This window comes from Chanodichthys erythropterus, chromosome 19 (assembly GCF_024489055.1).
Source record: "Chanodichthys erythropterus isolate Z2021 chromosome 19, ASM2448905v1, whole genome shotgun sequence".
Lineage (NCBI taxonomy): Eukaryota > Metazoa > Chordata > Actinopteri > Cypriniformes > Xenocyprididae > Chanodichthys > Chanodichthys erythropterus.
Window position 1 is genome coordinate 5,664,641 of NC_090239.1, and position 22,799 is coordinate 5,687,439.

Consider the following 22,799-nt stretch of genomic DNA (forward strand, 5'->3'; position numbering starts at 1 on the left):
TATCAACATAGTTTCTAAAATGTAAACCCATAGTTAGACTTAATGTAGAAACTTTTTAATTGCCGATTTAGAAATTAATTTTTAAGTCAACGTATGTGTCTAATTGAATGTTAAAATGTAAAAAAAAAAATTATATATATATATATATATCACTTGAGAATGAGTTGTTTAGTGTTGTAGTTGGTTGCTATTGGATTTAGAGACCCACCAAATGGTGCCATTTATAGGTAGACCAATATTAAAGAAGCATTAATCAATTAAGTAATGTAAATTGCACTGTATGATCATTTATAATCTAATCTATGGCATGGTAATTGGTCTACTTCACTGTTAGACCGATTACTCTTCCATCTGTCTGACAGTGTGTTCTAACAGCGGTTATCATTAGTCTTTCTCTCTTCTGCCTTAGGTAGTTTGACCCTCTATACCTCCTCTCTCCTTCTGTAGTTTGATATCAGCAGAGGGCCCAGACTGAGAAATCACAGCAGGTCATGAAAATACTCGCTCCAGGCAACACAAGGCCTCATTCTCTTCCTCTCCATCTCATTTCTCTGCTCTATAATGTTATCGACTCGCAGTACTTTTTGGTCTTACTTGTTCTTATCTGTCTTCCTCCTCTTTGTAAATGTTCTCACATATGTATTATTGTGTTAAGCAAAATTCAGATGTGTTTTACCAAATGAACTCTATGTGTTTACACAATTTAAAATAGCTGTTTTGAAATGTAACTTATTCTGATGGCAAAGCTTAATTTTCAGCATTAATCCTCCAATCTTCAGTGTCACATGATCCTTCAGAAATCATTCGAATATGCTGATTTGCTGCTCAAGAAACATTTCTTATTATCAATGTTGAAAAAATTGTGCTCTATTTGGGCTCCAGACTGCGCCTAAAACGGTCGCATTTGCGACTAAAAATATTCATTTGCGAGTGATATTTTTGCTGAGGTCGCCATTGGCAACCATACAAATTCACACGTTATGACTGTAAAATTTGAATTGTTATTTCCGTATTCTGTGACCAGTAGCCTATCACAACATTCACTGTGTTGACGTAATTAAATAATATGCTGCATGCGAATGTTTCACTGAGTTAGAGCACCAAAATATGAACAGGTAGAGGAATATTTCACACACCAAACAGACGCCAAAGAACTAGAGCTGATGAAAGCCTGTATTGTCGCCTCGCGTTGCCTGCGTCGGTGCAAAACAGCTGCATCTGAACACACCGTTCTACTCCTGCTTAAAGGAGACAACTGCATATTTCTTCATATAAATTTGTCTATATTTGTCATTCAAAATAGGAAACCGGCTCTACAGACTGCAGATACACACACAATGCAGCGCGTGCTTACCGTTTGAATATCAATCATGCTGATCACTTTCATTATTCTACTCCGCTCATGCTCATCGGATAAATTTAATGTCATTAATAGTCTTCAGTGCCTTAAACAATATAACAAGAGTATAAACGATCATTTTAAGGCGTCTTATATTTTGTGGATGATAAAACAAATCGCGATACTCCCTAGTGTGATTATTATTAATTTCATTAAATAAATGTGAGCGCTGCATATTTTAAAGTCAACAGATGGCGCTGTTGCGCGTTCTTCAGAGCAGCTGGCATTCAATGATTAGTGCACATTTGTCAATCGAATGCTTATGAACTAATGCTGATCAATTATCAAAAAGTTTACTTTATATTATTTATATTGTAGTGTGTTGTAAACGGTTGTAGCAACGTAATTTTTTAATCCTCATCTGAATTTGAATGTGAAGCAAAAGTAAAGTAAAAGTACGGACATTTCAAAATAAGAGTCCCGCTGTATTTCAAAGTAATCAAACTCAAGCAGTATGTATATCAATTGCCTCTATTTGTTATTTGGTTACACAAACCAAATTCAATATATTTATATATTTATTTCCATATATTTATATTTATTTTCTTTTGATTCAAAGTAAACTGTTATAGCTTCAGGAAGGAAGGACTAAGAACGTTATTTGACACATATTATTCAATGTTAAGATTTTACTGCATTCAGGGTTATTATAGTTAACATTAAAATCATTTTTTATTGCTTGAAATAAATGTTAATACTAAAATAAAAATCTATACAAACTAAATAGACATGTTTAAAAACAACAAAAAATAAAACTAAACAAAATAAATAAATAAAACTTAAAAAATGAAAGCAGAAAATATAAATATCTAATCGTATTCAAAATATTAACAAAAACTATAATAGTATTAAGTTAAAATAGTGACATTCATTTCCCAGAAAAGTCACAAGATGAAAATGCTGAAACTGTAAAGGGGAGATTTATAAAAGTAAGTGATTTAAAATTTTAAGTTCATTGTTGTGTGGCTCTTAAAAAATTATTATAAAATTATTTTTTTTCCCCCTATAGGAGCTAATGGCTCCCTAATGAATTGTTTTGTCTGGAGCCCTGTTTTGTATAAACCGTGTTATATATTTTTAGGAACCTCTGATAAATAGAAAGTTAAAAAGAACAGCATTTATTTGAAATAGAAATGTTTTGTAACATTATAAATGTATTTACTGTCACTTTTCATCAATTTAATATGCAAGCTTGTTTCCACCATGAAATAAAAAATTGCATGATATAAAGTCAGAATTGCGAGTTATACAGTCTGAATTGCATGATATAAAGTCAGAATTGCGAGTTATACAGTCTGAATTGTGATATAAAGTCAGAATTGCGAGTTATACAGTCTGAATTGCATGATATAAAGTCAGAATTGCGAGTTATACAGTCTGAATTGTGATATAAAGTCAGAATTGCGAGTTATACAGTCTGAATTGTGATATAAAGTCAGAATTGCGAGTTATACAGTCTGAATTGCGTGATATAAAGTCAGAATTGTGAGGTATAAACTCACAATTGCGTGTTGCAATGCAGTTGTGAGGGAAAAAAGACTGATGTTTTTTTTTTCTCAGAATTGCAAGTTTATATATGTCATACTTATGTCATAAAGTCAGAATTGCGATATATACTCACAATTCTGGGAAAAAAGTCATTAAGATTGCGAGTTTATATCATGCAATTCTGATTTTAAAACACAATTGTGAGTTTATATCTCGCAATTCTGAGAAAAAAAGTCAGAATTGCATAATAAAAACTTGTAATTGTGAGATAGTCACAATTACCTTTTTTTTTTCTTTTTTTTTTTTTTTTAAATTTAGAAGCGTAAACAAGCTTCCGTACTTTAATGCATGCTTAATGAATAAAAATAGTATTAATAATAAAGTCATTTAATAAAACAAAAAATAAGTGAAATAATATAAAATATAGTATATTTAATATAAAATGTTAATAAAATCAAAAGGTTACCAAATAAATTAGAACTATTTGTCTGGACCTCCTAAAGGAAAACTAGTCCCAATATGAATAATGACTCGCTACATGTTTCTACTATTCTTTTGAGAAACTGTTCTAAACACTACTGACATTCCATTTTACTGCTAAAAATAATACAGATTTATGAGCAGAACCCAATACTTATTTTGTAATCTAAACCATTATGGCTTGAAATACCTATCCTGCTGCTCTCTGATGAGACAGTAGAGAAAGTCCCCACCACTGTATGAATACTTCCCTACTGGAGACCAGCTGCCATTGATTGAACACAGCTGTGAGCTTTAACCAGTGGACTGAGAGGAAAAGAAATGGGGGTGGTGGATGGAAAGGGTGTTTTAATTTTAATCAGGAATACAATCATTACATCAGCGCTCTGATTGAAGAGCAACTCAGGAGGTGCCGACACACATGCACACACACACACATCAGAGCAATTTAAATCCCAAACACACCTTGTCAAATCCAGTCCACAGGATAATGCCCCACCACCTCACCTCAGAGAGCAGCAGTGCAGAGGGTGAAGCCATTCAGTTCACTCAGGGCCATCTTAGTGACATCTCTGGGGCGCTTCTTCTTGTTGGATGGATGGACGGACGTGTTCCTGGATCAACATGTTTTATTGATCCTGGAACAACATTCCTGTCTGAAAATTTAGTATAGAATGGTGTAGAAGCAACTAATCCTTGTAAGCCTAAACATGACATAAACTGTAAACTTACGCCTCATATCTGATTGGTTGATTTGAATGTTGTTCCAGAACATGTTGTACTTGGTGAGATCATGTTTACAATATATATTAGGGGTCTAACGATAAATGTAATCGTAGAAGGGGGCACGGAACGGAGCAGAACATTAGGTATTAGGAGGGTTGGGCTTAACGGACGTAGGCTGAAAAGAGCTGTGCATGTAAACCTCAATCCCCTGATCTCAAGAGGAGCTCTAGCCACTGACGCTAGAGACTGCGGTCTTTAGCTTCCTTGTTAGAGGGCCCAACTCCCATGTCGGCGGACCCGGGTTCAAGTCCCGTTTAGAGCGGGTGGTTTGAACAGGAGGGGTTAGACTTAAGCTTTGAAAGTTTAAACTTATTTTTATTATATTTTTATGAAGTTTGTGTGCTGTTTCCTAAGTCTTCTAAGGCATACAGTAGCTTTGTGTAAGGCCAGCTCTAAATGTGAGTTATTATTCACTAAACATTGTGTCATGTTGTATGTTCAGGGTCTCTTCCAGTAACCGCACTTTGTGAAACACTGCACTGATTATACATACAAGGACTTGTTTTGTGGAAGTGTCCTTCTGCTATTTGCTATCCAGCTGATTGAATTGAGTTACATTGAGGGGATAGTCCATAGACACAGGTATGTTTAGGATAGTTAGTTTTTTGACTGAGAATGCTGACACTCTTGTATTCTTAAGAGCAGTCATTCCTGACAGATCAGGATGCACACTTCTCTTTTTTTTAAACCACAATACACAATTTGTCTCCCTCTCAGATGGAAGTCTTGATTTAACAACTAGCTCTTTTTATAGGTGTCACCAGTGACTAAATGCGAGCTGCATTATTTCCAGAGTGAAGAGCTTGCTCAAACATGAGGATTATCCAAGAATCCAGAACATATTTTTAATCCATGTACATTTTTTAAGGGGATTTCCACTGTTTACCGTTTAAAGGATTTGACGCCCATGACAGTATTAGATTTGGAAGCTTCTAAATGCTTTTAGAACCATTGGTTGAGTTATATTCTCATCCATGCTCAAGCTGTAGTGGTTTCTTAGTTGGATGTTCTGTCATCCTGAAATTAGCTGACTTTAAAGAAATGCAAACTGTTGAATGCATACACATTGGATTTCTATTTTAAAACTCCATTTACTGTAGATACAGACCATTCAATGAGATTATTAATTGATGCATGCATGTGTTCTTTATATTAGTTAAGGCACACAAAAGAAAGCTCTAATGGAGTTTGTTCATTAGCTGAACCAGAATTAAAAATACAGGCATCTGTGGTTTCATGAAGAACCTGTTACATCCACAGAACATTTCCATCCCACAACAAGTTCTTTATAGTGGAATAAAGGTTCTTCTGATTATTAAAACGTTCTTCACACTAAGAACTGTTAAGAAGTGTTCATTGAAATGTAGTTTTGGGAAACAACAATGGTTCACCTATGGCATTGCTGCAAATCTTTAAGATTTCATAGTCAGATTGCATTGCAGCAAAAGTTTATCATTTTTATGCTTGCATGAAGAACTTTCACTCTTTCAAATCCTTGACATTTTCCTGCATCTTTGACATGCACCATTCTCATTTAAATCAAATTTTCAGAATTCTCTGATGCAGCATAAATGGTCATTTGCAGGCGACCCTAATAAAACTGTATGTTAGCATAAACATATTTTTAGTCAAGTCAGAATTACTTGCTGTGGTAATTGACTGAATGCAAAATCCTCTCCATTTCTCACATTTCATGATATTTTATAATATTTCTGACCTTTTAAACCTTGATGAGAGTGCTGTTAGTGCATAGAAAGAGATTAGCATTTATGCATTCATTAAACTAAATATGCTGCTTGTGGCTCCAAACTATGATCTCTAACATTTTATGATTAAATGTTTGTCTTCTGTTTATTACTGAAGCATGACGAAAGTGTCTTGTCCTTGCCTGGTTTAGCAACCCCCTTATATCACCAAGAACACTCAAAAATTTCAGGTTACACAAGTGCAATCCTTCTGAGAGTTAATCATTTTACATTAGATATACTTTTACATCTTCATATTAACTCATCTACATGCTGCTAATTTAGGATGAGAAACTATATTTGACTGCATTGTGAATGTGTTCTGTCTGCACTGCAGTCACTGCATATGACTGAATCCAAAGGTACTGCATTATGCCAAGCCTTGTTAAACAGCAAAATATTGATTATAACTTCGAGATAATTAGTTACGGACTTACTGTGCCAAGCATCTGTTGTTTTGGTTCTCTGTAAGGAAAATTCATGAATTACTTTTAATGGAATTGTTCACCCAAAAATGAAAAATCCGTCTTCATTTACTCACCCTCATGTTGGTCCGACTCTGTTATTGAGAAATCTTTCATAAAAGATGAAATAGGATGAAAGAATGTCCAAGTGGATGCTGAGAATAAATGATGACAAAATGTTCATTTTTGGGCATACTTTCCTTTACCATTGGTGTACATTGCCATTTTACTTGTGTAATCTTTCAGAGAAGTAATAACAGTATATTATGTATAATTACCTGCAACTAACCCTAAACCAAACCCTAACCATGTAGTAAGTACGTTATTATTACACCATACTTAAATGTATAATTACACTGTAACAAGGACACCTTAAAATAAAGTGTATCCAAATTTTAAATGTCAAAATATTGAATTGTAAAAAGTGCCCGGTCCACACCATAATGGATTCAAACTGAATCTGAGTTTGCTGAAACTTTGACTAAATAGCTAATTGAATATTGGTTAAATTTATCAAGGGAAAGTCGTTTCCGATTTTGAAATAAAAATTACAAAGACAAAAGCTGCATCGGAAATCGCAAATTAAAAAAATTACTTCGCAAACACTAAAAAGTATGTCCTGTTTAGTATGAATGAGTGTAATATGAATGAATTTCGGACGTGCTACATTTGCCATTTTGTTGTAATCAAGTGACCAACATCATACCAGCATCAGTTGCATTGCTTGATTTTCATTCATAAATCCTCTCCTGTGGCCTCATGGGATAGTATGCACGCTTCAGAATCTCGCCTGAAGTAGTAGGTCATCTGGGTGCTTTTTGCCTGCTCTTTTATGAGCACTGTGAATTCGGACATACTACTCTTGTCACATTCTGTTTTTCACCTACTATAGTATACGATTTGGGATGTAGTAACACTTTCTCTTGAAATGCCATGTACCGATTAATCTTTTACAACAAGAATAGAATTTTAATTCTATGTTAACAAAAAGGCACATTAAGCAATGATGCTGTACTCATAATTAAGTGTCTTTTGAGATGTTCCTTTTCTTGTGGTATCATGCAACAATATGAAACATTAAAATTGCTTGTGCATCTCATCTTTTCACAGGATATTCAACATGGCCGCTGCTGTCGTCTTACACGTCTGCATCCGGGCTTGAACGCATCTGCGTTCTTCCTCGAGTGCTCTTAGAGTGCATGATGTAAATGCATTCCGACTGCCTTTCCAAGATGAACGACTGAAATATGAACCTCATTCAAGATTTCTGGACCTCCGGTCTGACATCTGATTAAATCAAGCCCCTCAAACGACCATCAGAGAGGGGGAATAAGGAGTAGAGGTGGCTGCTGGTTGGTGGAGGACGAGGAGGTGGAGGAGGAGGGGGGTTTGGAAACCATCTACATCCTTTGGAATATACCATTTGTGGAATATCACTGTGTATTTGGAATATTGCAGAACTTTGGAAGTTTTGCTGTAGTTTTTGGAATCGTTTCGGAATATTAGGAATTTCGATCCCGTTCGCAGTCATGAAGGTGAACCCGAGCTCTTGTTTGTGTCCTGTACTTTTGTGCCTGTGTTTTCTGGAGAGGGGTTATGAGGCGAGCCATTACGGCCAGGCCAAAGTCATTTCCAGGAGCCACAATGCAACTCACAACCACACAGAAACAGAGGTCCACCATCGGCCCAAGCGGGGATGGATATGGAACCAATTCTTTGTCTTAGAGGAACACATTGGTCCAGATGCACAATATGTAGGAAAGGTAAGCATGAAATTTCCTCTGGAAAATGTTCAATTCCCTTATTTTGTAATTGTTACCTCCCACGTCACTTTATACATTCAGCATGTAAAACAGAAAACAGTGTTTGATTCCTACCTTTGACTCCTACCATCCCTGCTGAAAATATATACTTCAGTATAAGTTCATTGATTGATTTTAATGGAATTAATCAGAGAGAAGATAATTTGTGCTGTTACTTTTTCTGTTTTATTTTTAATATATGATAGTGTTCAGGTTACGTCACAGCAATGAATAATTATTTGCAGCATGAAAACAACAACAAAGACTACAACCAGTCTAAACTGGTGTCCATTAGCTGGCCTTCTAGCCTGCTCATAGCTGGTTTAGCAGGCTGGTTTTAGAGGGGTTTTGGCCAATTCTACTGATGGTCAGGCTGGTCTTAGCTGGTCCAGCTGGGAAACCAGCTGACCAACCAGCTGAACACCAGATTGGCCAGGTTGAAAGACCAGCTTGACCATCTTAAACCAGCTAAGACCAGCCAACCAGCTTTTTTTCTTAAGCAGTGTCTTTTGTTTGTTTTCCTGGAAGGGAAGGACTTTAAATGAGTATATCTGTCGGCCAACTTTTGGAGTACACTATCATATAGATGACCTTAAATCTAATAAATAAGGCAACAAGACTCAATTTTGTTTTTAAACCAGCCTAAGGTTATTTGGTGGTCTTATCTGAATTAAGATGGTTAGGTTTCCCAACCTTGGCAGCTGCGCACCCTTGTAGAACCATATAGAAAACCAAATAGACCAGCCTAGCCTTTTGGTGGCCTTTAAGACCAGCAGATACATTGTGCTTGTTGTGATTTGTGTTATTTTCAACGGGGATATAACAGCAGTCTAACATAAATTTGTAAATCAAGCAAGTGACCTTTTGCTCCTCCTCTGACCTTATTTCATCACTTGTCTGTACCGGCTGGCCTTGATCGATAACGTCTTTGCATGGAGTTAGCTTAGTACAGCAAAACAGCAGCTCTGAACTGCAGCTTGACTTATTGGTTCGTGTTTGAGATTTGACAGCCTTCATCATTTTGGCTAGAGTCATGCCGGTTCTCCTGTGTTTGCCTCATGGGCTTGTCGATCTTGTGAAACATGAATTTTGTGTCCGTGCCATATAGCAAATAGGGCCATGAATCTATTAGCATCAGCAAGTCAGACTGGAATCAGCATGGAAACTTTTGCAGTGACCACATTTGTCTGAATTTTACTAGATGAATGATATAGGCTACTTTATGTAATTTTTTTTTTATTGTCATACACGGAGATCTTTATGCGGATGATTGTACATTTTAATTTGGAATCCATTTGCCAGCTATGAACAGATATTCAGTATCACCAGAGCCCATTCACATAACAGTAGAAGCTCAATGAAAGACACACTGCCACTGTCCTTGAGCTCCCCAGTACTCAAAAACTGCATTACGCATTGTAAATTGATTCAATAAACGTTGTTTAATGGGTACTGTGAGACTGTTAACGGGGAGGCATGGCTCCATCCCAGTGTCCTCCTTTTATTCTCTTTGTGTATCTTCTCTCTCTTTCTGAAGCGGAGATTGATTCAGCAGGTCATGTCCATGTGCTTTACGTCTCTCTACTGAAGCGCTGCACAAAGAGGCCGTAGGAAGCTGGTTAAGTTGTCTGTGTACTGACTTCTCTTATCTTCAGAAATATGTAAATGTGTGGCGGTTGATCAGTATTCAGGGTACTCAAGCATAGGGTAATGCAGGGAAAAGAGAGACAGACGTGCAGACAGAGAAAGATAGAAGAAGAGACAGACATTATTACTTGCTGCCTTCAAATCATGTTGGAATGATTGTATTCATGAGGTGAGCGGTCAGGAAGGACACCAAAATATGCTGGAAATGAGCATGGTTATCATACCTGGAGAAAGATATCCGTTAGCATTCACATGCATCGTAATGGCAGTTGCTTGGCTATCGCAGGTAGTATGCGATTTGAAATCTGCCATATTTTTCTTATTGATTTTTCTAGCAAGCTTTTAGTTATGTACCATTATTTTGAAATAAATTTTCAAACAGTCTTTTACTGGTTGTAACTGCTAAACCATCAACTGTAATATAATGAAATGTGTGCAATTACAGGGATAGTTCATCAAAAAATGAAAATTCTCTCATTTACTCACCCTCATGTTGTTGCAAACCTATATGAGTTTCTTTCTTCTGTTGAACACAAAAGAAGATATTTTAAATAATGTTGGCAACCAGACATTGACTTCATAGTATTTTTTTTTCCTACTATGGAAGTCAGTGGGTGCCATCAAATAAATAAATAAAACAATAACAACAACAACAACAACAACAAAACTTTACTTTGTGAATTGACAGCAGTGGAATTTACATTGGATTATTGAACCATAATGGTGGAATCAAGTTGTTTTTGGTTGTAAGTTGTATAATTGTGATTGTTGGCTGAGTTTGTACACCTTTTTTGTGTACTCTTATTGAAGAATAGTGATAAAAAAAAGCTTGTTTATGAGATGACACTCATTTGCCATCATTCACTGTGAATAATTTATAAGAAGCATAAAATACATTTAAAGCATAAATTAGTCCCCAAACTGTCCAATTTTCCAAGCAAAATTAGAATGCAAATCTCAGCATAATTCTGACTTCTGAGCTCACAAGTACAAACATCCCAGGAGGACTTGAAGGCAGCAATGGAAAATTGCCTCTGTAAGAGAATATCTAGAGGTATAACAATGCATTTTTGTGACAATGAGATGAGAAGGTTTGTATATTTACATCTTTATGTTTTAGTTTTAAGCATGAAAGGGAAATTAAATGCAAAAGAATGCGATTCGTGCATTTTTGAGCTTTTATTTTGAGTAAAAACATATTTTGTCTGTTCAGACTTATAAAATGTTGATATAAGTGTGGTGTTGAAATACTTGAGTGAGGCCATGGCCATTTACAAAGTCTTGATTTTGTTTCTAGGGTCTACTGGAGTAGGTTTTCATGCTTGAATGGTCAAAAAACACATTATTTTTCACATATTTTATATTGTTGCAGCACCTCTCTTCCCAGTCTGTCAGTAACGATCCTGTCTCTATGAAGCCCCTCCTTCTGAAAAGCACAATGTGATCTGATTGGTCAGCTGGACCAGTGTGTTGTGATTGGTCAAGCGCTTCAAGCGTGTTTTGGAAATGCCACACCCCTCTACACACTAAAGAAAGTTGAAAAGCTTAAAAAGCATAACAGGTCCTCTTTAAAGCCACAGACAGGACTATACTTTCTTAAAGTGTGCCCTGACATTGTAACCAAAGTGCTACAAGGCTATTAAGCAGATGGTATTAATTTAAAATTGCCTTACTTCAAAATAGAACCTTATCAGGTTGCTAATTGCATAAAATAATAATTACTTTTTGTCTTCCTTTATTAGCATATTCGCACGACTGCTTCTGCAGAGCTCTGATTGGTGAGCTCACTACAGCAGGTTGGATTAAGTTGCCCCCCAAGCCCTCTGGCCACCGCTGTGCTCCATACTCAAACAGTTTACAAAAATTGAACAGAGTTTACAGCATCAACAGAATATGCTAATCCACAACGATAAAATGCCATTAAGAGCAAGCTGTTATGAGGGATTTAATTTGACATGCGCATGCAAAAGGCAAGGTCCCAAGATCGTTATTGCGGCTAACTCCCTCATATTTAATTACCGCCTCTATCACAGGGGCTGGTAAAATATGGCCATGATGCGAAATGACCCTTAATTAGATCGGCAAAGACTCTAGACAATTAATCCTTCAGCCCCTCCGTTTGTGTGTGTGTGTGTGTATGTGAGTGTATGTGTTTATTTTGAGTCTTTGCTTAATTAAAACTTGCAGACGCTTGCAATAGAACAGGAAAGGTTCCCGTGAGGGATGACAAACTGAGATGATAGACCTTCCCACTGCTCTTTATTTTCTTGCATTCATGTGGATGAGTGCCTTACTGGTGGCATCTTTATCCTCAAAGATGAATAAAAGGGAACGGAAAAGCTGTTTTGTCAAAAGACTCATGCAGTCTTTAGGGGTCAAAGTATCATATGATTAGAGTAATCGCCTCATCAGCGTTCCATGAAGCAATTTTGTAATGAATGTACCATGGATAAACAACTCATTACGGTTTTGTTATACCAAAATTTCTGTAGTTGAAACCAATACCAGTGCAATTTTGAAAGCACAGTGAAATATAAAATATGTATGGAAGCCCATATCTTATTTGATATCTCACAGTTGTGGCTATTTCTCATAATATGGATTTTATACTGTATCTCACGGTGACACTGTCTCTGCATCCGAAATCGGCATACTCTCTTGAGTAGATACTTATTTTGAAAAAGTTATTACTTTGCAAATACTAAAAGTACATTCATGAATGTGTGTATGACTGTAATGTGGACATGCTACATTTGCCATGTTGTCATTATCATGTGACCTACCAGCATCTGCGTCACTATACTGCCATTCACAAATCTTCTCCCGTGGCCTCATGGGATCGTAAAGAGTCCATCGTATGCAAAATTTATAATCTCGCCGTAAGTAGTAGGTCATCCGGGTGCTTTTTGCCCACTCTTTTATGAGTACTGTGAATTCGGATGCAGCTTGTGTTTCTAATTTTAAATTTATTTTGCAGTCTTTTTTTTTTTTTTTTTTGATGCATGAAAGGGATTCCATAAATATATGATAAATATAAAATAATATTTAAAAAATATAGATAAATATTAATATATTCTTCTGCATATTGATTCATATATTAAAATAGATATTAACGTGTATGCTTATTAATAAATCAATGTTGACATTTTTAATATAAAATAATATTAAATAATTATTTAAATGTATATGAATTAAATACTTTATTATTATTATTAAATATTATTGACTTTATATCTCACAGTGTGACTATTTCAAAATGTATGAGTTCAAAAGGTATTACATTTACATTTTTCATCCAAGGCAGAAACAGGATTTCATAAATATATATTATATAATTAATATGTATATTAATTTGTAAACTTATGAATATTAATATGTATAAATATGAATACAAATATTCATATTGATGTTAAATGTTTGCCATTTATTAATTAAATAATTATGTAAATTAATGCATATAAAAAAGTTAGTACATTTATTTAAAATAATTTAAATAAATGATAACAGCTGCGTTTGTTATTCAAAATTTATACCAAATTTAGTCACTGCACTGTGAAAAGAGTGGTATTTTTAGAAAAAAATATTTATTTATTTATTCCTTTTTTTTATTTTTATTTAAAGTATTACAGTACATGTACTTTTGACTCCTTTAACATAACCAAGCATGAGTTAGAAAACAGCATGTATCACACAACACAAAGACTGTCTTACAAGGTCCTTGACTGAGGTAGTAACTCATCCTTGAGCATTCATCCGCTGCATCGGGAGAATGTTATTCCTCATGCTTCGCATGAAGACACATGTGTAACATATATGATATATAATGTTTGTGCAGGTGATGGAATATTCAAGGTGGTGCAGCTTTATATATTGTCAGACCTTGAAAGGCAAACAGTGCAGTTCTGGCTCCTGTCAGGCAGCCTCTCTTTTTACAGAAGGGTCCTTGAAAAACTTCAGGTTTGGTCTATGTGACACTCATACATTACCCAAGAGGAAGAGAAGACAGACAGACTCAGACAATCCTGTGATTCTCTCTTTAGCCGTACAAGCAAAAACGCCTCTCAGATTCCATAATCTTGCATTTTTAATCTTGTGATTCTTTGGTAGGCACCGAAATGTTAGACTGGATTAGTGTCTTTGGAGATCATCTAATTCTGGAGTGTCTGGAGTGAAGTTTATAGTAAGTCAGTCATGCAGTATAGCTATATATGCATATTCATATAGTATGTAAATCAGTCTGCATATTGTGAAAAGACTGATATAGTTACTGATATAGTATATATATATATATATATATATATATATATATATATATATATATATATATATATATATATATATATTATTATTATTATTATTATTATTATTTTTATTTTTATTTTATTTTTTTTAAGGGTGCAACGTTTCAAATTGCTCACGGTTTTAGGGTCACGGTTTCTGTACGGTTCGGTATGTGATATGTTCAGGGAAAATAGGACTACTGTCAAATACAAATAAAGAAAATAAGAACAAACAATCAAACTACAAGCAACATCACAAATAAGTACAATAAAGCAAATATTCAAATAAAATAAACAGTGCTTTTCGGGTTTTTCAGGTATCTAACAGTAGTTTTCAGGTACAGAAAATGGATAAAGTAATCAAATATAAAATAACGCTGCATATTATCTTCACTGTTTAAATGAAATGAAGATTAATCATTACTGAAGTTACAAAAGCAATTCAGTCAAGAGCAGTGAGTGATTTCTTTGTCATTTGTTGTTTGATTTAACTTTAAAACACAACTGACTCCAGACGCTCAGATGACTTTATTTTCCAGGCAAACTGTAGATCTACTAGATCTACCTGGGAAACATTTATGTAGAATCACATCTTATAAAAAGTTGCTCCTTCTTAGTTCTGAAGAGCCTCACGCTAAAGTTGTGTTTTGTGTTTTTGGGTCCATGTGGACCCGCAGAATCTTCTGTGTTTAAAAACATAAGTGTTTCATACAAACTCCCATATTAACATTTAATGTTACACTTACTCTTTAATAATACATTTATATCCAAAATTAGCTTACAAGAGAGTGCATATTGAAAGATCCAGTGTAACTCAAGCAGATAGCCGAAGAAGGATGGCAAATATTCATATTTCTCCACTGATGACTGACTTTTTGCCTATGAAGGTCTTCTATTAGGTTTATATAAATGGTTTGAGCATATTTCAACATAATGTATCCAAAAAACCCTCTAGCCTCAAGTGTGTCTGTTCTGCTCTGTCAGCGTTACAGGTCTTGACATATTCTGATACAAAAGGTGTTTGAATGTTTTATTCATTTGGTTATATATGGATGGTCCCCTGGCAGAATCAAGGAACCGTTTCCACTTTGAGTAGCGCAGGATGGGGAAGCTAAAGTGTTCAAGGCTAAACTTTAGCCTCATCTTAAGAAGTTTTAGCTAAAATGTAAATGCTTGCCACGCAAGTAAATGTTCATTACAGAGAGATCAAATATATAGGTAACTATATTAAGCTTTGTTGTTTTATTCACAATCATTCCTCCGTACAGCAAAGATGATCTTGTATTCTTAACATTATGGGTCAGTTTCTCCCTTATGAATGAAAATTCACACAGGGGATATCTTGATTTATTTATTCTTTCTTAGATAATTTTCCCAGAAAAAAACAAGATTTTTATTTGCCATGTAATGTCTAAAAACTTGTTTTCTGCTCACTTTTTACTGCCTTTTCAGGTCATTCACTTATCAAAGACCTCATTATTTCTGGATTTTATCATCCGCCCTCAGAATATCCTCCAAAAATGACACCTTGAATAAAAAGTCTCACACTTGTACAGCAACATCCATTAACAGGAGAGACTGTTACCCCTGAATAATGATCACAGTAACCCTGTAACCTTGGAAACCCAGCAAATTAACTTCTTCCACTTTTTATTTTCCTCTGACAGAAGACAGCAACTGATCTTTCCAAACCCTGAGTCATTTTTATCCATGTATAAGACATTATTTCAGAATTTGTAGCAAAAAAAATTCCCATAAAAGTTACCTTATCACCAATTAGCCTTAAATAAACACAAACATAGTTTTGAAAAGTTATTACCAACTCATGTAATTATGATTCACTGGGTCTATTACACATATAATGTTTCGTATCATATTACGTGGAGTAAAATGACCCGAAATTGCTGTAAAATGTAGAGGCCAAATGAGTGAAGACAGGTCTCATTAAATGTGAGTCAGGATGAATGAAGTGTGGGAAAGAAAAAAACCCTCAATGACAGGACAGAAAGACTTTGAGATGCGGGAGAGAGACAAAGAAAGACAGAATGAAGGAGAGGGAGATGGAGGGAGTATGAGGAGGAGCGAAGGAGAATGAGGTCAAAGAGTAAAATAAACTCATCAATCACCACCAAGCTTTATATTCACAATTAGTAAGGTGGATTTGTCTCTGATTAAATGTATCCTTTTTTTCCTCTGAAGAGCTTTTAATCAGTGTGTGTGTGCAGTATCTTTGTTAGTATTACAAAGATCGCTTAATTTTCCCTAGCCTGCACTTTTCTAATCAAGTCCAGTTGGTCAAATGCACCAACAAAAATACAAAATAAAAAATTGATTTTGTGCAGCTGTAGCCAAAATTCTCAGATGTTGCTCTTTTATCCACCGTATTTTTTCAACGCAAAGTAAGGTGTTTTCTGTGAATGTGCGACACTTCCGATTTATTAACCACTATAAGGAAATAATGAAAATAATGTAAAAGTGCAGTAAACTGTAAAACTGTTTGCGCCACAAGACAATATAATATTTATTTTCATGTTTTTAGACATTACATGGTAAACAAAAATCGAAATCATAATTTTCTCTTGTTTTCTGGGAAAATTGTCTAAGCATCCTTACTTGTTTTGCTAATTTATTGATTCAGACATATTCTTTAAAACAAGACTTTATATATTATACCCAATTATTACCCAAAAATTCTTCATACAGTGGACTACCAGTAAAATGTCTAAAAATTTGGAACCAAAAATTATTCAGACACTTTGACCTGACCATGTTTTGCTTGAGTGTTATCTGACATAATTAAGATAATTTTTTTCTGACAGTTTAACTCTGAGATCTTGTCATATCTTATTACCATTTTTTTTTTTTTTTTTTTTTTTTAACTATAGTGAATAAACTATATTAATGAATGAAATGTTCAAGGTGTCTGAATAAATTTTGGTTTGACTGCACATATACAGTATATACACACGCATATATATGTATATAAATAGCTAATTAAGATAATGACGTTATTGACAAGTGCATGACTGAAAAAAAAGTGCACAGAAAGAAAAATCATTAGTACAAAAGCTTTTTTTCATGTTTTGTAGGCATTACATGGCAACAAAAATATTATTAATCATCTTTTGTTTTCTGGGAAAATTATTGTTCTTTAAGATCACTTTGATCATTACATTAAAAACATTACTTGTTACTATATTGCTTGTTTTCAAAGAACAATTTAATGAAGTTTGTTTAAAATAAGATACATAAAGGTTGGCCAATGGAGTAAGACAAATAAACTTAATTCCCTAATTTATTAAGTCAGATATATTCTTAAAGACAAGTCTTACTTTTTTTTTTTTATATACATATATATATATAACTGGAAAATCTGATGCTAAAAATACTTTTTAAGAAATGTGTTTTAACAGTGTAAAACTGAACTCACACATACACACAGCTTGTTAAAGTGGAGGAGACATTTCTTCTCACAGTGTTCTTTGTGTCACATCTGCTTTGCCTTTTAATATTTTAGCTTTATATGTTTGGTTGGCTTGATATCTTTGTATTTGATATACAGAGTGGATTCAGTTTTATATGTGGCATTTAAATTTAATTGATAAAGTTAATACATTGCACTCTGTTATCACTCCAGAAATGATGGCCCACCCTGTGTTTTAGCTGGCTGGTCTTGGCTCTATTGACCTAGTGCCACTTTTATTTCCTGCCATTAGTGAGGGCTTGACTGAGCGTCAGAGGAGCCAGCGCAGAGACAGAGTGTGATATATTAGCCTGTTCCCAGCTAAGTCAGTGGCCAAATTAGAAGCCTGACTGCAGGTTAAGTGAAATTTATGTTCCCTTGTGTAGCTGGGACCAAATTTGGAAGCAGCAGAGCCAGAGTGTAAAGGAATGGGGTTGGGTTCAGCAGTCCTGATGGTGTAGCGTTTGGGATTTCACAATGAATCCTGTTTAATTTATCACGGGGTGTACTGTATGTGTGTAATCCCAACAATCCCAACCCATTATCACAATGCCATTATTGCAACAGCAGCAGAAAGTAAATTACACCAAACTTAAATACATACAATAGGAATGCTTTCACTAGCAGTGTGAATGTACTGTATGATGTGTTGTTTAAGAAGTGTTTTATATATATTTAAAAAGGAATTTATTTATTGGATGCATAATATGGCATATATGTATATATATATGTATATACATATACATATATATACATATATATATATACATACATACATACATACTAGTTTAAGTTTACTAGTTTGGGGTGAGTATTTATTCATTTATTTATTGAAATAAATTAAATAATACATTGAATTTTTGTTTGTTTTTCATCAAACCCTATCGTATACAGTACCCCAAGAACACATGTGTCACATGGGACCATTCTTGTCATACCTTTGAATCTTTTTTTAAAGGGGACCTATAATGCCCCTTTTACAAGATGTAATATAAGTCTCTGGTGTCCCCAGAATGTGTCTGTGAAGTTTCAGCTCAAAATACCTCACAAATCATTTATTATAGCTTGACAAATTTGCCCCTTTTTGGGTGTGAGAAAAACACACAATTTTTGTGTGTTCCTTTAAATGCAAATGAGCTGCTGATCCTGGCCCACTTTGCAGAAGAGGGCGGAGCTTTAACAGCTCACGCTTCGGTCGCTCAACAACAACAAAGCTGGAGAATCTCATGCAGCCAAAATAAGGATTGTCAGTAACAGACATTTCTGAATGGTTAGTGAATAAATTTATGTAGTTGTAGTTTGTGGAGTTGATTCAACTCATCGACTAGCATGTGCCGTCATGTTAATCTTTTGTGCAAATCCAGCGTTGAATTGATTCTTGTTTTGTGAAGCCGTCCAGTGTAAAATGACAGCATGATAACAACACTTGACTACAACAACTCTTCCTCTTCTCTAAAGCAGCTCAACATGGCCTCACCCCCTTTGTTGCATGTTCCCGGGGGTGGGGTTTATGTAAATTTTAGAATTTCCGGAAGAAGCTCATTCTAGTCCCTATACCAGCCATTTGTTGTACTTCTTAAACAGAGAATTCTTTAAAAGAAAATATCTCCTTTGCATTGAACTTTGAGTGTCGTAACTTTGCAGATGTTGTTTATGCTCAAACAGCAACATTAAACACTAACTAAAGTTAAAAAAGTGAAATCATAATCAAGGACCCCTTTTAAAAATTTTGATACTGGTCACTATTCACCATTATATGGACGAGCAATAGCGGGAAGCTTATAAAATGTTTAGCTAATATTTAGTTGTTGTTTTTTTTGTTTTTTGTTTTTTTTTTTGCCTGAAATTCAGATTTCTCATTTATTTAGTACAGCAGCCCTCTTGCTCAAGCATTTATTGCTTTTTTTTTTTTAATTCTGATTGAGGTGCACCCAGAAAAAGTGGATTGTTTTTTGAGAAGATAATGTAAAATAATTGGTGCAGATTCACTGTGGCTGCAACTGATTTTGTTTACGGGCTTCTAACATAAAGTCTCATTAACTTGTCTTCTGATTGGAGAGGTTCTAGCCTGAGTGTGAGCTCTGACCGTTCAGCTAATTACTGACTGCTCGCCTGAGTGCTCTGTTTACTGACAGAAACGGACAGTTCACTCTCGCCGACGACCCGGCTGTGCAATCAGCCCCCGCTTTCCTTTAATTACGAATTAATTTCAGCATTGCTGTTTGTATTACAGTTTGCACATTTCTTGGCCTCAAACATTCAAATAACCAAGGGAATTAATTTCAGCCCTTTATGTAATAGTGTGATTGAAGTGTCTATTATCCACAAAATGGGCTGCAAAGACAATACTGCGGCCCCTATAATATATATATTTTTTTTTTATCAGATTATAACTTCACAATCAATGGCTGGGATCTTATCTGTGCTCTCTAAATGCATTTAAAGTGTTTCATTTGTGTTGTGTTAGGTACTCATAGCTTCAGAATATGCCTTTAACAATTAGAAGACCAGCTGAGCTTTGATTTAAAATGCCATGTGCAATATTACGATTAATTGAAGAAAATATCTCTTTTATTAAAACTGCACTTTTCTTTAGTCTACAGAGCTGAGCCCAGAGGAAAATGTGGTTGCTCAAACATTTCTCTTTCATAACTTGGGTAACATTCATGATCACATTTTAAATAACCCTATCTCAGATGGTTCTCCTAAACGTTCTTAGGAAATAAAAGCAGACACACCAGTGAGATAATTTACTTTCAGAAGTATTTGATTAGAAACATTTGAGGTTATATTGATATGTTATGTTGATTTTTCTTTTAAAAGGGTGCTGTTATTGCCTTTTAACATTTTCAACTTTTTTAGAGTATAATGTTGCTGTTTCAGAATGAAAAAGGTCTGCAAAATTACAAAGCAAAAACTCACTCCAAAAGGAGTTATTCTCTATATCAATAAGCTCTGTTTCTGAACTCCCTGAAACATGCAAGCCACAATGTATCACATTTAAATAATTCCCACCCAAGGCTTACAGTATGCTAAAAAAGGGTGTGGCCTGGTTGAATTGTATTCATAGTGTGTGTTGAAACTTGCAGTTATGGTAAGGGGTGACATTTCCCAAACGCGCTAGAAATGGTTGATCAATCACAACACACTGGTCCAGCCATCCAATCAGAGCAGACTGCGCTTTTCAGAAGGAGGGGCTTCATAGAGAAAGGAACTAAACAGAGTGTTACTGACAGACTGGGAAGAGAGGTGCTGCAACAATGTCAAATATGTGGGAAAATAATGAGTTTTTTGAACATTTAAGCATGAAAACCTCCTCTAGTAGACCCCAAAAACAAGAAAATCAAGAAAAGGGTATAATGGGTCTCCTTTAAGACTTTGGTATCTTGGCAAATCTGAGCACAGTTTGACACACTGTTGAGAAATTTTGAGAAGCGTGAGATTTCAATTTATCTTTGTCTCAATTTAATCGCATATATATAATCTTTACCACCATCACAATCCTTTAGTCAGCGTTCAACAGCATCCACAACCCCTTTTACTTCTGTAACGTGACATATTTCTGAGTGAAGCAAGATATTCAGTGAGAAAAATAATGTAGGTGTTTAATCCATCTGGAATTGATTGGATCATGAAAAGTGGATGTTTCAATGCAAGTTTGCTCTAGCAGTGCCTAAAAAAAAACATTTGGCTCCTAGTGAACATAATCCAATCGTATCTGCAAATGTGCACTGATGAGGCACAATAAGATCAGTAATGTGTATTTAAAAAAAGTAAACAGGATCAATGTTGAATCCCTCTGGACTATAAATGCTTGGATGGCTCAAGGTGTGTGTATTTGTTTGCTTTAGTCTGTGCTTGAGTCATTAAACTGAGCTTGAGTGGATCACAATCTGACATTTATTGGATAGTGACAATAAAACACTCAGGAGAACCGAGGATTTCAGTGTTCTGTCAATGTTTTGCCTTATCACAAAACCAATGAGCCTTGAGACACCATGCAATGAGCAGACTACTTGTGTGAGAGCTGAGACATCAGCGCACAGGTATCCCATGGGTTCACATTATGCCTTCCTGAAACGTTAACCGCTCTTGTCATTTTTTTTGCCATGCTTTGGAAATGACAGTATTGTCAATTATGGCTTTTTAGAATTATTATCCTGTGCATCTAGAGGGCATGCAGCCAGACATCATCCCTGCTATGTGCCGGTTTGTTTTCACATCTGATCATTCTTTCAGTTCCCAAAGAGAGCTAATTGTAAGTGCAAAGACTTTAAAGAAGTCTTGAAAGTGCATTTGGGGTTTAGGTGGGTAAATCTTACAAAAGGTTTCAAGAACGTATCCAGGTCATATTTTACCCTCAAATCGTCACAGTGTTTGGTTGCCAACACACACAAAGATGAAGATGAGCAGGGTATTCCAGAATATATAGCCTTATTTACATAATTCACAGGATATCGCAGTAAAAACGCAAACCACACATAAACGCAAACATAAACGAGGACTGAACAAGAGCAGCTGAAACACCGGAAGTATAAATAGATACAAACAATGGAATCTGGATGAAGAACAGGTGAACATAATCAAATAATCAATTAGTAACCATAGCAACAAACTAAAAATGGGAACAAAGGGAACAAGAACTAAACACAGAAAGGAACTAAAGGAGTCATCAACATAACATAATTGTTACACAAATCAACAGAAGTAGGAAATTATGTATATGCATAAAGAAAATGAAGCGTATTTTGTAGGATTGTGTTGTCATTGACATAATCTAATTTCCGTAACTGTAATGTGAAAAAAACGAACAAACAAACAATGAAATACTGTTGAAATTGTGAAGTATTCATACATCAGGGTAACAGGGTAACATCAGGGTCTTTTTCTGTTGAGTTTGACTTTTGGGACTTTGATGTTCGGGGTCACGTTGTGCAGTGCTTGTCAAAATAACAATTATAATCTATAAAAACTGTACTATTTAATGACTTAAATATGTGCCTTTGATACAGTCAAAGCCTTTTAGGCAGATGTTATACTTACGCTTTTACTGACGTTTTTGTCACAAATTATATAACATTTTTCAGAAATGTACCTGTTATCGAATAAAAGACTGTTAGTTTGGGGTCAGTTTGACCCCAGTAAATACATATTATACAAAAATGAATAAATAAAGATAATAACAACAATAACAATAATGGTTTAATCAGCATCATTCTCATCATCATCATCATCATCATCATCA

At 35.0% G+C, this 22,799-nt stretch overlaps 1 protein-coding gene across 5 annotated transcripts in view; it reads left to right on the forward strand.

The window, feature by feature from the left end:
* Positions 1-7,825: 7,825 nt before the first annotated feature.
* Positions 7,826-22,799, forward strand: part of LOC137007322 (cadherin-18) — a 100,674-nt gene continuing 85,700 nt past the window's right edge. For all 5 annotated transcript variants that reach the window (XM_067368623.1, XM_067368626.1, XM_067368624.1 and 2 more), the window contains exon 1: positions 7,826-8,125. In XM_067368623.1, the coding sequence (XP_067224724.1) occupies positions 7,892-8,125 (234 nt within the window). In that variant the 5' untranslated portion in view covers positions 7,826-7,891. The remainder of the gene's footprint in view (positions 8,126-22,799) is intronic.